Source organism: Ictidomys tridecemlineatus, chromosome 5 (assembly GCF_052094955.1).
Source record: "Ictidomys tridecemlineatus isolate mIctTri1 chromosome 5, mIctTri1.hap1, whole genome shotgun sequence".
Classification (NCBI taxonomy): domain Eukaryota; kingdom Metazoa; phylum Chordata; class Mammalia; order Rodentia; family Sciuridae; genus Ictidomys; species Ictidomys tridecemlineatus.
In genome coordinates, this window is record NC_135481.1 from 6,671,982 (window position 1) to 6,688,405 (window position 16,424).

The following is a 16,424-nucleotide window of genomic DNA, read 5'->3' on the forward strand; positions in this document are numbered from 1 at the left end:
AATACCTAAGTCTGAAAATGTTTTTAGGTCCTTATATAAAATGATGTACTATTTGCATATGACTTATGCACATCCTATATATTTTAAATCATCTCTAGATTACATAAAATACCAGATACAGTGTAAATAGTTGTTACACTGTATTGTTTATGGAATAATGACAGGAAAGAAAGCATGTACTGTACATGTTCAATACAGACATAATTTTTTTTCCCCCGAAATTTTTCATTTGTGGCCTGTTGAGTTCACAGGTTGAGGAACCCATAGACACAGGGCCTATTGGATATTCTACAGATTCTATAAAACCACAAGTCTGTGCACTGAGCAATCGCTGTTCTCCCACAGGAGAGAGATGGTGTCATCCAAAGCCTTGTCTGAGACCCACTGCCCATAGCTACTTCCCAGCACTGCCATAGCCACTGTCTTCCCACACAGCCCCTGGAATAACGAAAAAGAAAAACCTACCCAACTCTCCTCCTGAAATGGAAAAGTCCCTCTCGAGAATGGCCCACTTCTGGATGTGGTAGGGCCGGGCTGCTGCATTGGCATTGACCCTCTGGATCCCCTCTTCAATGGCCTGATACACAGCTTCGTCCTTCTTCCCCACGATTTCAGACACGGTGCTGGCTCTGCTGCCCACCTTCTGGCAGAACTCCACAGCTTGTTCAGTCAGATTATCAGTCGGGTCAGAGGTGTCTGGGTCCAGGGTGCACTGAAAAGCCAGAGGACAGATGAAGACCAAGCCTTGCTCTATAGGACACAACCCATGGTCTTGGAGGTCTTATTGCTGAAAGCAGAGGTATGGACCACTGTGAGCTATTTCAGAGATATGGGTCTATAATGAGCTGGATGTCACCAGGTTGGGCCCTGTGGTGTGGTGGAAGGGACAGTGATCTGAGAGAGACCTGAAGGAAGTCATCTGTGAAACAGGGCTATCCTCCTGCCTGTCTGCGGCCCTGGGAGCCCAGGAATGTAGGAATGCAGGGAATTCCTTGCTGCAAGGAATGCAGGTGGGCAGCAGCACTTTGCACAATGAAATGCACTGGTAACATGGAAAGGATCTTCTCAGTGGCCTGTTGGGGACAGAGGAATTTACCTGTGTATAACTGCTCCCTGAATGCCAGTGGCACTGACTGCAGTGATTCCAGAACAAAGCCTTGAGATCCAGATGTCTCCTGGGCTGAATGCAGATTCTGCTAGGCCCAACCCTCAGAGCACCTACCAGCTGCTCCTCCAGAGCAGTGTCCACCCCATACATACCTTCAAGGTGAGCAGCATGGACAGGAACTTCCTCTGGTCCCCGATCAGCATGGCATTGCTGATGATGGGCAGCTCCATTTTCACAGCCTCCTCAATAGGCACAGGGGGTACATTCTCCCCTCCGGCAGTGATGATCAATTCTGGGGAAGCAAGACCAGGCTGCAGCCTAGCCTATAGTCCAGGTGCCCTGGCTAAACGTGACCTGACCTGAGTCACAGCCTGGGAGGCTGGAGAGCAGGAAGCACTGCTGGGGATGCCTCTGGAGGAAGAGGCAGGGCCAGGCTCTCCAAAGCACCTCGTGCCTGCTGGGGGATGGCAGCAGTTTCCCAGAGGACAACTGCCCACCCAGTATTCCCACTCTTCAGCTCATCTTTCAAGACTTTGCCTGCTCAGACAGTGCAGCCCCAGGCCCCTTCTGGTCTTAAACAGGCCTCCCACCCCATCCTCTGAATAGCTGGTGTTGTTCCCCTCCCTCCCTGTGCTTTACCACCTCTCCATCACTCACATGGCACTCACCACGCACCAGTCACCGTGCTAGGTGCTTCAACAGTCATTCACTCAATCCTCGCAATAGGACTAAGAGGGAGGCTGTCTTATCATTTTGCAGATGAGGAAACTAAGGTACAGAGAAGTTCAGTAACTTTTCTAAGATCACATACCAGTAAGTGGTAGAGCTAAGATTTAAATCCAGTTCAGTTCCAAAAGTCCAAACCCACCCTGCTATGGTGCTTCTTGCTGTCCTTGTGTCTCTCATGGTATGTCCTCCTCCCTTCCCATCTGTCCAGCTCTGTTGCCTCCATCAAGAAGCCTTCTCCAACTCTCCCAGCCACACTGACCTCACCCTTCTCAGAGCTCTTCTAGCATCCTTTTGCCCAACCATTAGTGATAAAAACCTTTAGCAGATGAAATATGGAAAGAAACTTTTTAAATATGATCAAGAATACCTATAAAAAATCCACAGCAAACATACTTAATGATAAAATGTTGTGAAGTTTCCCTCTGAGATCAGGACTAAAACAAATAACCACCATCACTTTTTTTTTTTTCTCCCTCAGTGCTAGGAATCAAACCCAGTGCCTTATGCATGTGAGCATGCACTCACCACTGAGCTACACCCCCAACTTGACTGTTGCCAATTCTGTTCAACATTCCTCTGGAGAGAGGTGCTAACCTGTGCAATAAGGCAAGAAACATTCACAAGGGATGAAAGGAAGAAATAAAACTGTTATTATATACAGATGATATGACTGTGTCCATAGAAAATTTAAAGTAAGACACACAGTACTGAACTACTATGTGAACTCATCAAAATCATTTGATATGAGGCCAACATGCAAAAAAAATTGCATTTCTATTACCTGCAACAATTTCCCCTGTGAAATGGGGCTATGGGATTCCCCTGTCGGTGCTAGGGGAATGACACCCAGTTGGGCAACAGGATGGAAACATCTTTCCATGGAGGGATCTCCAATTTCCTTTCTCCACAGGATAATTCTTTGAAGTCTAATGTTTCACTTTAAATTTAATATTTGATTTATGTGTTATTCTCTATCACATCCATGTTTACATATAAAACTACATAAGATTAATGCCTTGAATGTTCTGAAGGTCTTGCCTTTTTGCTGTCTCTTTTGGGAGAGGGTATAGGAGATTAAATCCAGAGGCACTGAGCTCCATCCCCAGCCCATTTTCATTTTTAAAAAAAAAATTAAAAAAAAAATTTTTTAAGTCTCAATAAATTGCTAGGCTGGTCTCAAACTTGCTATCCTCCTGACTCAGCCTCCAGAGTTGCTGGAATTACAGGTGTGCACCACTGCACCTGCCCTTGCCTTGTTTCTCTCAGAAATGTAAATCCAGCTCTACTATTTACCAGCTAGGTGACCTTGGGTAAGTTACTTAACCTCTCTGGATGTCCTCATTAAGGCAGGATAGTAATAGTCCCTGCCCTAGTGGAGAGTAAATAGAGTAAAATTATGTCAGGAAATGTGTGGCACGTAATAAGGGCTCAACGCAGGTAGCAGGTATGAATAATGGTGGAAGCAGAATTTCTCCCATACCTCACTGTGGCCTCCAGTGCCCAGCTGCAGCTGCCATGGGGGCTCACCTTTGAGGCGCCCAGTGATGTAGAGGAAGCCATCGGTGTCCAGGCGGCCAGTGTCACCTGTGTGCAGCCAGCCTTCAGAGTCTATGGCCTCACACGTCTTGTCCTCCATGTTCAGGTAGCCCATGAAGATGGTGCGGCCCCACAGGCAGATCTCTCCAATGCCCTCAGTGTCCTCATTCACCAGCTTCACCCTGCAGCCTGGCACCACCTTACCTGAGCTGAGATGGAGAGGTGGGCAGGAGGGGGTCAGAGGATCCCATTAGGGAGCCTCAAGTCCCCAATCTCTCAGTCTTCACTGATGACCAGGTATCCCCTGCCAGGGTTTTGGGGTTTTAATGGGGGACTTAGAGCCGATAGGGCCAGCTAAAGGTTTTTCAATGAATAAATGAATGAAATGCTAATGTTAGAATTTGGAGCGCTGTGATAGGCCGGCCAGGGAGGGAGGAATCGGAGCACAGTAGATAAGCCTTCACACCACTCTCCAGCCCTGACTGCCTTCCTTGCCTACTGGAAGGCTAGCCCTGACCCCTGGCTCCCACCTCAACGGGAGCCTGGCCATCAGCTCTCCTGGGACCCCCTCCAATACACCCCATTCTACTGGAGGCAATGGGGGAAGGACCTTCCTTCATCAAGAGAAGACTGTTCAGGGGGTGCTTGAGCTGTTAAGGCTGTTTTCAACCATAGATCCACATGTCATAATGGAAAAGACCCCACTGCACCAAGGAGGACAAGCAAGGGGCCTGGCCCAAGATGATGATGTTGGCTCTTGGAAGCTCCCAGCCCAGGGGTCAGATGTCCAGTGTGGAAAGAAGAGCCAGCTCTTGGGGCACTCAATAGGTAGGCACACATGGGTGTCATCAGGGACATGCGGGCATGCGTACATGTTGCAGCTTGGGACCTCACCTATATAGCCGGTAGTTGTAGGGGCTGGACATGAAGTGGGGGCCTGTGGTCTCACTGAGGCCATAACCCGCATATAAGCGGATGTTGAGGCCCAGGAAGAAGCGCTGTGTCTCTGCAGTCATGGGGGCAGCCCCGTAGAAGTTCTTCTGACACTTGGCAAAGCCCAGTGTCTGACGGACCTTGGCTAGCACCAGGTAATCTGCCAGTCTGGTTGTGAAGGGCTTCAGATCACTGGTGGGAGAGGAAGAATGGTCCATGGAAGAAAGGGAACACACAGTCATGTGAAAGGGTGTGTATTCCATGTGTATATACTGGCACAGCCATTCTGGTTGTATATTCTAATGTTGATGTCAATGCTGAACCTGTTGTTAAATAATTTGAATATTGGCCCTGCCATATCCTTGTATGCAAATGAAGATGCAAATGCATATAGTTTTGGGCAAATATGCCTTGAGCCAGGAAATCAGATAAGCAGGTTCAGCTGTATACAGATACACAGGCAACAATCCAGATGCATGCATATTTGCAACCCTATAACACACACACAGAGATTTTAAGTCTATATTCACAGACACACAGGTATAATTATACACACAAGTATGATCTTATTTGAGGTCCACAGACATTTGCACGCATATTCACTTCCTGTGTATAAATGAAGCTGTAGGAGCATAGATGTGTCCACAATTCTCATGAAACGTGATACTGTTTCATAAACATACTAGTAACAGAAACTATTGCTATTTAAAATTGAAACCTCACTAGATTTATATGTTACCCATGTAACAGTACTTTGTGAGAATTTAAAAAGCAATCAGAAAGGGTGGGAATGCCAGACACGGTGGTGTACGCCTACAATTCCAGAGACTTGGCAGTCAGGATTGCAAGTTTGAACCCAGCCTGGGAAACTTAGCAAGACCCTGTCTCAAAATAAAAAATTAAAAGAGCCAGGTACTGTGGTGCATGCCTGTAATCCCAAAGGCTTGGGAGGCTGACAGAAGGATTGTGAGTTTAAAGCCAGCCTCAGCAACCTAGTGAGGCCTTGAGCAACTTAGCGAGATCCCATCTCAAAAGAAAAAAAAAAAAAAAAAAGAAAGGGCCGAGGATGTGACTCAGTGGTAGAGCCTTCAAGCTATAGTCTCTCTCTCTCTCTCTCTCTCTTCTCTCTCTCTCTCTCACACACACACACACACACACTCACACACACAGGTTGGGGGTTAAGGAGAGGTCTGAGTGGTCGTGTGGGATGCCTGGGGAGGCTGGAAAGGATGAACCTTCATAACAGTGGGCTCTTCTATCCCCACCTATCGAGGTCAAGGGACCTCAGGAGACTGGTAGGCTGCTGCCAGGAAGGTGGACTTCTCTTTAGAGGGAGACAGTCTTCCCATCCAGAACCCAAGATGCCAACTGTCCCCACAAGGGCTGCAATGAGTAAAGGAGTGCAAGTCCCACTTGTTGATGTGGCCTCTGCGCAGGGGTCCTCAGAACTTACAGGCCCCTGGGGCTGGGACAAGCCTATTGGATCTTTGGTGTATACTAGATTGTGAGCCAGCCCTGCTGGCTCCTATCCCCTGGCCCTCTGTACCTGGTAGGGCAGGTGAGGTTCTGCTCTAAGGTCACCGACATGGCCCACAGCAGCATCTTACGACGGATGAAGCCAGACTGAGCCGCCACCTCTTGGATCTTTTCCATGATCTTCTCCCACACACGTGGCACGCCCATGTGGGAGGTGGGCTCCACTTCCCGCAGTGTGTTCACCAGGCTCCCCTGTTCACAAATTGGGAGAGTCAGGCCTCTTGTTCAGGGCCAGCTGGGTCCTGCATCTGATCAGGTGTGCACACACCACACAGCGCAGCTGCTGCACACACCCACACCCAGCCTGCAGCATGGGCTATTGGCTGTGGCTCAACAGTTTTCCCCTCACACTCCACTAATAGAAACTTGGTGTCATTTGGGTACCAGATGGCCAGGTGCTTCAGAAGTACCTTGGTCTCTTTCTGCCCCCGAGGTTGGTGACTCTTTGTTTGTCTAACTTAAATCTAATAATCTCATTTCTCTGAGTAGCAAATGCTTTAGGATTGAACATGGTCCTGAGGACATGTGGCATTGTGTGGGCTACCCAGATGCTGGGTCAGGAAAGCCTGCTGAAGGGTTTCTGGGAAACTTCTCTCATGGTTCTTATGAATCTCATGGATTCATAAGAATCCAAAGAATAGGTGTAGTTTATGCAGTGGGAATACAGGGAGGGGCTGTGGCCACTGTGATCATCTCATGATCCTCCTCTGAGGAGGTCTCCTTGATGGTGCTATAGACCCAGCAAACCATTCTGACTCAACTTACTGTAAAGCCATCAGTTTCCCTATTTGTTTGGTCACTTGAGTCAGGCTATGCAACTTGCAGCTGGGAGAATTCTGCCAAATAAATGCACAAGGAACTAGCAGACCCACAGATGTACACGCAAGGTCCCAGATTGGAGTATGGATCAGGCATGCTCTTGCTCATGCACTGGACACCCACATGGCAGAGAGGCAGACTGACCTTCAGGGCATCAGGCTCAGCAAAGCAGACCTGTGCTCCCCACTGGATGCCCGTCCACAAGTCATAGATCTGGGCAGCAATGTGGCTGAGGGGCAGGTAGCTGACCACCACCTCCTGCTGGACTTCCGCTGGCTGGATGTCACCAGCCTGGCTGCCAAATCGTGCTGTCCACGTGATCTGGAGGGCAGGCAGACGGAGCCCAGCAGTGTTCACAGCCAGCTCTGGCAGTGCTCACAACTGTGGCCATGCTGGGGACTTGGAGCTACTTTTTTGGGGACCCACTGAGTGGCTACCCTCCCAGGTCATTCTGCAGTTCCTGGAAACAAACCTCCAGGGATAGGCCCCCCCTCACTGTTTCCCCTCCCCATTTCTGTGTTCAGTCTGGACCATAGACCTGTGGGCTCTTACTTATCCCAGCTCCCTGAGCTGAGAACCTCCCCAGAAGTTATTGGGACAGAGCCACCCAAGCCACCCATCTTGCCATCTGTCCTACATTGTCCTGACTCAGCATCACGCCCTTGGGGTTCCCAGTGGTGCCCGACGTGTACACTAGTACGCAGCACTGGTTGGGCTGCTGAGCATCGATGATGGTGTCCAGGGTCTCTTCGGATATCTCACGCCCCAGCTCCATGAATTCTTCCATCTGTGGCCAGGTGGGGGAGAGCAACCAGTCCAGATCATCTGGGTGGGCCCAGACAGCCCCACCTGTCACCCAGGGGTATACATACTACCCTACCGTATACACATTGGTTATCTTCTTTGGAGGAGATTCTCCGTATATCACTACTGCCTTCAGATGTGGCAAATTTTTCCAGATCTGCATTGACAGGGAAAGCAAACCAGGTTTCAGCAAGAAAAATGTTACTTTCTGAAAAGAAATCCCATTCTCCTACAGCAACAGTCTGCTTGGCAGGCACTGTGTGACAAAAGTCTCTGGGTTCCCCATCTCTGATCTTTGACCCCAGCAGAACAATTGCCACCCTTTGTCCATAGATCTACATCATGGGAACTTGGAAGCAGTGACAGTGGGGGCAGGCCGGGGCAGGGGAAACCACCAAATGATACAGGATCTGGGTGAATACAATGATCTAGCTGCACAATGGAGCACTAAGTAACTACAGGTTAGAGAGGGACAGTGCTAAACACTGGTATAGAGTGGGTTTTTTGAAATATTACTAACAAAGAGAATGTGTACAATAAGCATGTAGCATGCTACCTTTGTATAAGAAAGGAATACTACGCGAACATACATGAATATATGTATATATATATATATACGCAAACACGTATTTGTTTATGTTGTCAAAAGGAACCCTGGAGGGTTAAACCCCAAACTAACAGACTATGTATAAGCAGAGAAAGAAATAGTGGTAAGAAGCAGGGGGGCAAGAATTTTTTGAGTGCCTCAAAGAATTTTGATTTTGTCATCATGTAAATATTATAATCATTTGAAAAACAAAATTATGTAAAAGATGGAAACAACAATTCTCTAAGAGTCAAAAAACAATCTGAAAGAAACTAAGACTATAGACCAAGTTGGTGACATAATCATGCATATGCACACATGAGCACATGAGCACAGACACAGAGAATTACATGAAGGGATTTTAAAACGGCGCACTTTGATTCTTCTTTCTTAGTGGAATGCACTCTAAGGACAAAAGAGAATTCCATACTTCATTCTGCAGTCTTATTGTTGTGAATAATATCTACATTATTATTTGGAAATTATTTGATATATACCATAGAATTAAGTTGATGTGATTAGGAAGTAGGATTTTTAGGGTCAGATAAAAGAAATGCAAGAATAAATCAAAGAAAGTAAGTTAAAATCCTTCCGTGTAATGTTTGAATCAGAACTATCATTGTGAACTCATGATATATATATGGCTTTTCAGAGCTCAGAAAAGTCAAGGTGGCTCAAATGTGTGAGACACTACACCAGAGGGGAGAGAACTATGTAAAGAAAGTTCCAGAAATATCTCTAGGGATCTTCTTGAGCAGTGTTCATAGCCAGCTCTGGTAAGCTGGGTGGGCCCAGATAGCCCCATCTATCACCTAAGGGTATACACACTACCCTACCATAGTGTCCTGCATTGTCCTGACTCAGCATTACGCCGAGTCTTATCTACTTGCACAGACATAAGAGGAAAATCCATGAGGCTGGAGGAAGCTAAGGACTCAACTGATAAGACAAACAAGGAGGCACCTAGGAATTCTTCAAGCTTCCATCAACCAGTCATGTGGGACCTCCTGGGGCATTAAGCAGAGACCCAGAAGGGTCATGTCTACTGTGTGAGGCTAAATTAGCCTTGGTAGAGGCTATCTACACCAGTACTATAGTGCCTCAAAATGAAGTTTAGAAAAGAGAAAAATTATTTGTAAGACAATATCAAGACATCTAACATCCATGTAATTGGAGTCTGTCTCAATTTTTTTTTCAAAAAAAAATTTTTAGTTGTAGATGGGCACAATACTTTTATTTTGTTTATTTATTTATTTATTTTTGCAGTGCCGAGGATCGAACCCTGTGCCTCACACATGCTAGGCAAGCGCTCTAGCACTGAGCCACAACCCCACCCCCCAAAATATGTTTTAAAATGAAAAAAGTCTGAGAAATTTCTGGGTTGATTTCTAAATCTACCAATTCTAGAATCCCAAGCAAAATAAACACCAAGAAAACCTATTCCAAGACACAACACAACCAAATTGCTGAAAACTAGTGATTTTAAAAGCTGTCAGAGAAACAGGCACATTCGGTGGAGAGGAACAAAGATAGGATCTCACAGACTTCATACCAGAAACCAAGTAAATGGGACTGAGATCTTTAAAATGCTGAAAGAAAAGAGGAAATCTGTCAACCTAGAATTCTATACCAGACGAAATTATTTTCTTAAACGAAGGTAAAAATAAACACTTTTCAGACAAACAGTCGCTGAGGATATCTGTTGACATCCAGCCTGGAATGTCAGCAAGGGATGTTGAAGGCAGTTCTTAAGTCAGGAGGAAGACGATATCCAATGAAAACTTGGATCTGCACAAGGAAGGCAGGGTCAGGAGTGGCAAAAATGTGGGTGAACGTAAAAGACCCTCTTCTTTTAAAATCTCTTCCCCAGATATTCAACTGTTTAAAGCAAGAATAGTACCAATGTATTGGGGTTTACAAGCTATATGGAAGTACCATGGATAATGATAAAGACGGTGGGGGTGCAGGTGGAAGTGCTATGGTCTTCTGCATCAGAAGGGGATTGTGTCCAGGACTCCCCGCTATTGGAGGATACCAAAACCTAAGGATGCTCAAGTCTCTTACATAAAATGGCATGCTATTGCATGTAACTTTTGCACATCCTCTCACAGACTTTAAATAATCTCTATATGATTTATAATGCCCAATACAATGTAAATACTATGTAAATAGTTATTATTATTATTATAATTGTATTGTTTAGGGAATAATGACAAGGGAAAAAATTTGTTCACATTCAGTACAGATGTATTTCCTTCCCAATTTTTCCATATGAGGATGGTTGAACTGCAGATATAGAGGAACAACAGCATGTTTTGTGAGTTCCACATTACATGTGAAGTGATGTGATATTTAATAGTAGTAGCTGGGCGCAGTGGCACACTCCTATAATCCCAGTGGCTTGGGGGTGGGGGGTGGAGGCAGGAGGATCATGAGTTCAAAGCCAACCTCAACAGTGCTGAGGTGCTAAGCAACCCTAAACAAAATACAAAATAGGGTTGGGGATGTGGCTCAGTGGTTGAGTGCCTCTGAGTTCAATCCCTGGTATACCCCGCCCCCCCCAAAAAAAGATTATACCATGATGGAGGTTGGGAATGTAGCCCAGGGGTTGAGTGTGTGATTAACATGTGTGAGATCCAGGGTTCAATCTCTGATAAACCTATACCTACCCTAAAAAGAAAACTAGAAAAGAAAGGAAAAAGAAAAGAAAATCATAATGTGATAAATTAAAGATGTATATTTTCTCAGGAGATTGAGACAGGAGACAAGTTTGAGGCCAGGCTAAGCAACTTAGTGAGACCATCTCTCAAAATAAAAAATAAAAAGGGTTAGGGATGTAGCTCAGTGATAGAGCACCCTGGGTTCAATCCCCAGGAATGAAAAAAAAAAAAAGCAAGCATATTGTAAGGTCTACAGCAAACAATGATATAGAGGATAGCTAATAAGCCAAGGGAGATAAAATGGAATACTAAAACAAAACGAAAACTCAATACAGAACAGGAAAAGGGAGAAAAGGAAAACAGAACAGGGCTGGGATATTGTAGCTCAGCAGTAGAGCATTTACTTAGCATGTGTGAGACCCTGGGTTTGAGCCCCAGGACCTCAAAAGAAAAATAGAAGGAAAGAAGAGCAAATGGGAGACAGAGGAAATAACCTAGTTATATGCTGCCTACAAGACATAGCTAGGTTAAAAATAAAAGAAATCTAAAAATGTATTCATGCAGGGCTGGGGTTGTGGCTCAGTGATAGAGCTCTTGCCTTGCACTTGTGAGGTACTGGGTTTGATCCTTAGCGGGCATAAAAATAAATAAAGACATTGTGTCCATCTACAACTAAAAAAATATTTTAAAAATGTATCCATGCAAACATTAATCATAAGAAATTTGGAATGTCCACATCACTTGAGGCAAAGTAGTTTTAGAACCAGAATTATTACAATGGAGAGGGAAGGGTTAATTCATCAAGGACATAACAATCTAAATATGTGTATGTCTAATAGCAGAGCTCCAAAATCTGTGAGGTGAAAACTGGTATAACTGAATGACAAAAATACATAAATCCAAAATAACAATAGAAGATTTCAACACTCCCTTTCTCAGAATTTGTTCTTGTGTGTGTTTGTGCTGGATATGGAATGCCACACCTCACATATGCTGAGCAGTCTCTCCACCACTGAGTTACACCTCCAGCGCCTTTCTCAGTGTTTGATGGAATAAGCAGGTGAAGAATCCATAGGTATACAGAAGACTTGAATAACATTATAAACCACAGACCAGCTCAACATAATTAATATTTATAGAATACGAAAGATGGACCATTATTTCTTCTACCACACCTGCTCTGTGCAAACAGTATTTCAGATACCAAAGAGCCTCAGGAGACAGCAAGTTCTTCTTTTGGAGAATAATTCTGGCTGATGCATTAGCAAATCAAATCACCAGCAAATCAACATTTTCCACCCCTCATGAAATAATTAGTTCAGCCAAAGCAAACCAGTGGATGCTAAAAGCATTAGGGAAAGGTTGCTGGGGAATGTCGCAATGAAAGAGCAGGTGATCACCACCTGGGTCCAGATGTTGCTCTGCATCACTGAGAATGCTAGCACCTGACATCTGAGTCGCTTGAGGGCCAGCATTATGAAGTACACAGCGCCACCTAGGGGATGTCTTTGCCCCAAAAATTCTCATCTGAAACACATCTAGCTAGCCCTTAGGAAATATAGAGGTTACAAGAACAAGTTAAAGGACAGCAAGAGAAGACACATCCCGACGGTGAAGCCTTCTGCAAGATGGCTGACCTGGCTTCAGCAGCACCTCTACAGCAGAGGTTCTCACCTCCAGTGTGCTTCAGAACTGGCTAAACACAGTGGTCCTAGAATATCTTTAATAGGGCAACAGGGGTGAAATAGAACTTGCTTGACTCTGTCTCATAAAGGAATAATGGGTGAACTATTACTAGGGCTGTAATAATGAATGGTAAAATGAAGTGGAATGTGAAGAATTGTGTTTGAGTTGCTTTATCTACAAAAAAATCTACCTCAGATTCATTCTAAACTAGTTCTAATATAAGTAATAGCTGAGAGATTAGTAATTATGGTTCCCCTCAGAAGGATACTTATCCTTACAGTAGTATGTAGCCTACAAATTCTGTTGCTATTTACTGTGAATAAAGAACAATTCTGATATGTCATGATGTTGATTTTCTTTCTTTTTGATTTTGGGGGTTGAAAGCCCTTTTTGTTTTTTATTTTGAGACAGTGTCTACACTAAGTTGCTGAGGCTGGCCTCAAACTTGCAATCCTCTAGCCTCAGCTCCCAGGTCACTGGGATTACAGGTGTGAGTCACTGCACCCAGCTGACATTTTAATGTTTTAAAATAGGTATAAAAGTCATAGTAAAGGTCTAAGCCTATGTGTAGGAATAAACAGATAAACAATATGAAGGCTCCATTTGCAAGTAGAAATCAAATGAGTCAGTCATACATTATGTCTCAGAAAATGTGAGTGATAGAAGAAAATGTAGTTATTGCATCGGACTTATAACTATGGCTAGAAAAAATGCCATGAGAATTTGCATGATGAGGCATACTCCTAGGAAGGAGCCACAACTTCATCAAGCCGAGATTTTAGATGGCACTGGTAAGTCAGTGAATGAGTGGTTGATAGTTTTGATTTGAGGGTAGGTTTTTTGAATGTTAGTTATTAAAGTTTCTATAGTTGAATAACAATGATGATTTTCATGTCATTAGTCATGGTTAGATTCCATGGAGAATAATGACACATACTATATTTTTATTAAGTATACTTAAAAAAATTCTTCTGTAGTTGTTGATGGACAGCATGCCTTTATTTTATTTATTTATTTTTACATGGTGCTGAGGGTCAAACCCAGTTCCTCACACATGCTACCTAGGGGGTGGTCCTGCCACTGAGCTACAGCCTCAGCCCTTAAGTATACTTTTTTTTTTTTTGGTTTTCACAAGATCTTCTTCAAAACCTCACCAATTCATGGTGGGTTGGGTTTAATTATTAGTGCAGGGAGGATTGGTTGTGGGATTGTGTTATATTTTGGTGGTCTTTTTTAGAATTAATAGTCTCTTAAATTTATTTAAGGGGAATGTAATATTTGGGTATAGTACAGTTATAGCTATGGAAGGGTACCCTGAAACTAGAGGGTGTGATTTGATAATTTGAGGTGCTTTGTTGTTGGGATTTTTTTTTCAAAGTTTCCATTTAGCAGATATTTTAAAATATTTTTTATTATAGATGGACACAATACATTTATTTATTTATTTATTTTTAAAGAGAGAGAGTTTTTTTAATATTTATTTATTTTTTTAGTTTTTGATGGACACAACACCTTTATTTTATTTTTATGTGGTCCTGAGGATTGAATCCAGTGCCTCACATGTGCCAGGCAAGTGCTCTACCACTGAGCCACAACCCCAGTCCCTGTTGTTGGGATTTTTAATAGAATTATTAATAATTGTAATTTGTCAAGAAATGGAAATTGTTATTGAATTTAAAAAGTTATAGCTCAGTTGGTAAGTGCTTTTCTAGCATATACAAGGCCCTGGGTTCAATCCCCAGCACCACAAAACAAACAAACAAACAAATAAATAAAAATTTAAAAAAAAAGAATTTAGGGGCTGGGATTGTGGCTCAGTGGCAGAGCACTCATCTAGCATGTGTGAGGCCCTGGGTTCAATCCTCAGCACCACATTAAAATAAATAAATAAAATAAAGATACTGTGTCCAACTACAGCTAAAAAATAAATATATATAAAAAAGAATTTAGAGGATTGGGTTATGTTTGAGGGTGAAGAACTTGGTTTCACTCATGAAGATTCTATGGGTGTGGTTGCACTGTATAGTTATGGAAGTTGGGTAATAGTTGTAGCTGGTTGATCTTTGTTATTTTTTCATTGTGATTAAAATTACTCATGGAAAAGTGTTGAGACTAAGATTATAGAGAGTATAAATGATAAGAAGTAAAATTTAATCAGTCCCTTATGATTACAGGTGAAGGTGGAAGCTATAATTTGAATGTGGGAGACAGATTTGGGGGTTGTTTTTTCTAGTCAATTAATTAAGTCCAGTATCTAGGAGTGGTGGTAGGTGGTGGATAATTGTTGGAAAGAATCCTAGAAGATTTGAAAATTTAGAGACATTAGAGTAGGGTTTGATTTTAAGATTAAAGGTCAGCAGGTGGAGTTTTATGGCAATGGTAAAACCTAAAGTATTAACTACTAGAACTGTCTATGGTGAGTAGGGTGATATAAGTATAAGTGGGACGGTTACCGGGGTGATGTTACTGAAGATGCAGATGCCAGCAAAAATGATGCCAATTGTGAGATGCTTAACTGAGTTAATTAATAAAAAGCTATTTTCATTAATACAAACTAATGTTAAAAATGGTGTCCTCGTAGAGGGAAGGAAATGATGTGTGTACTCTGAACAGCTGTGAGGGAAGCAGCAGTGAGCATGACTGGTAGTGGTCAAGGTTGGTATAGGTGTGTTTGCTGTTGATGGACTCAGTGATGAAGTCTTTGGAGTAGAAGATGCTAAGAAACTATGTTCCTGTGAGTGGCCAGCCCCACACGGGACCTGGGTGGGGCCTGAAAACTTGTATTTCTGGAAAGTTCCCATGCAATGCTAATTTGGGGACAACACTAGTTCATGGGAAATGGAAGGCAATGCTTTGCTCTTAATTAATAGCCACCTAAGAGACACCCCACATGCAATGTGTGGGCCTGCTTTAGAGCCTGATTCAAATAAATCAACTGTAAAACGATAGTCAGTGGGGAAGACAGAAAGCAGAACAGTGGTTGCCAGGGGATGGGAGCAGGTGGAATGGGGAGTTTTTGTTTTGGGGGGTTATTTTTTTAATTAAAATTTTAAAACTGACACATGATAATTATACCATGTACTTTTTGGATACATGTAATCATCGTGTAAGGATCACATCAGGGTACTTCGCATAATAATCACCTCAAACATTTAGCATTTCCGGTGGTGAGAACATTTCAAAATCCTCTTTTTTAACTATTTTGAAAGGGAGCTGTTTAATGGGTACAGAGTTTGTTTTGCAAGATGGAAAGACTCTTGGAGATGGACAGTGCCTTCTAAGAGATATTGCCCTGAAGATCTGGATCATAGCCTGAGCCTGTCCTGGGAAGGAATTCTGCTGACATCTACTTAGGAATGACTGGCTCCAGACTGTGTTTTTGTTTTTTCTTTCGGATTTGAGGAGACTTCCCACTAAGGATGAGGGAAAGCACCCACCCTGGCCTCTCTGGAAATCCTGTGATCCTGGAAGGTTGGAGACCACTAGACCTTCAGGTACAGATGGGGAGACTGAGACCCAGGTGACATCTTCAAAATCAGAGCCAAGCCAATAAATCAATCTGAACTCTCCTCTGGAATGCAGGGAGACCTGGTGGACCTCACAGGCTTCTGGGTGCAGCTGGGGCACACAGGCGTCACCAGGCCACTGCAGGCCAGAATGGAGCATGTGGGATGGAACCAGTCTCTGGCTGGCTTTAAATTAATTAGGGAGAATTGTCAATGCTCCAGGAAAGATCCAGCTGGCTCAAGAGGTACTTCGAGCTCCTGCCATTGCCCATCATTGGAAGACACTGGGGTGCTTGCTCTGACTTGGCGTCACCCCCACCCTGTGGCAGCCCTCATCCCCATTCCCATTTAGACAGGATTGCTCAAGCTGTCAGAGCTCAGAGCGGCCCTCATACACACATCCTTCCCACCAGCAGAGGGCCCCACTGCCCACCACTCTTGTTCCCCTTCTGGGGAGACCCTGTCCTGAGAAGGGGCAGCTATGGGAGGCAGTGGGCTGCCAGGAGTCCTAGTCTAAGACC

The 16,424-nt window shown here is 43.9% G+C and overlaps 1 protein-coding gene across 3 annotated transcripts in view; it reads right to left on the reverse strand.

Annotated features, from left to right (window-relative positions):
- Acsbg1 (acyl-CoA synthetase bubblegum family member 1) overlaps window positions 1–16,424 on the reverse strand; it is a 55,132-nt gene that overhangs the window by 1,029 nt on the left and 37,679 nt on the right. For all 3 annotated transcript variants that reach the window (XM_040274675.2, XM_005316857.4, XM_040274676.2), the window contains 8 exons: window positions 7,542–7,622; window positions 7,299–7,448; window positions 6,806–6,982; window positions 5,853–6,034; window positions 4,268–4,498; window positions 3,365–3,582; window positions 1,261–1,400; window positions 466–712 (listed from right to left, as the gene is read on the reverse strand). In XM_040274675.2, coding sequence (XP_040130609.2) covers window positions 466–712; window positions 1,261–1,400; window positions 3,365–3,582; window positions 4,268–4,498; window positions 5,853–6,034; window positions 6,806–6,982; window positions 7,299–7,448; window positions 7,542–7,622 — 1,426 coding nt within the window. The remainder of the gene's footprint in view (window positions 1–465; window positions 713–1,260; window positions 1,401–3,364; window positions 3,583–4,267; window positions 4,499–5,852; window positions 6,035–6,805; window positions 6,983–7,298; window positions 7,449–7,541; window positions 7,623–16,424) is intronic.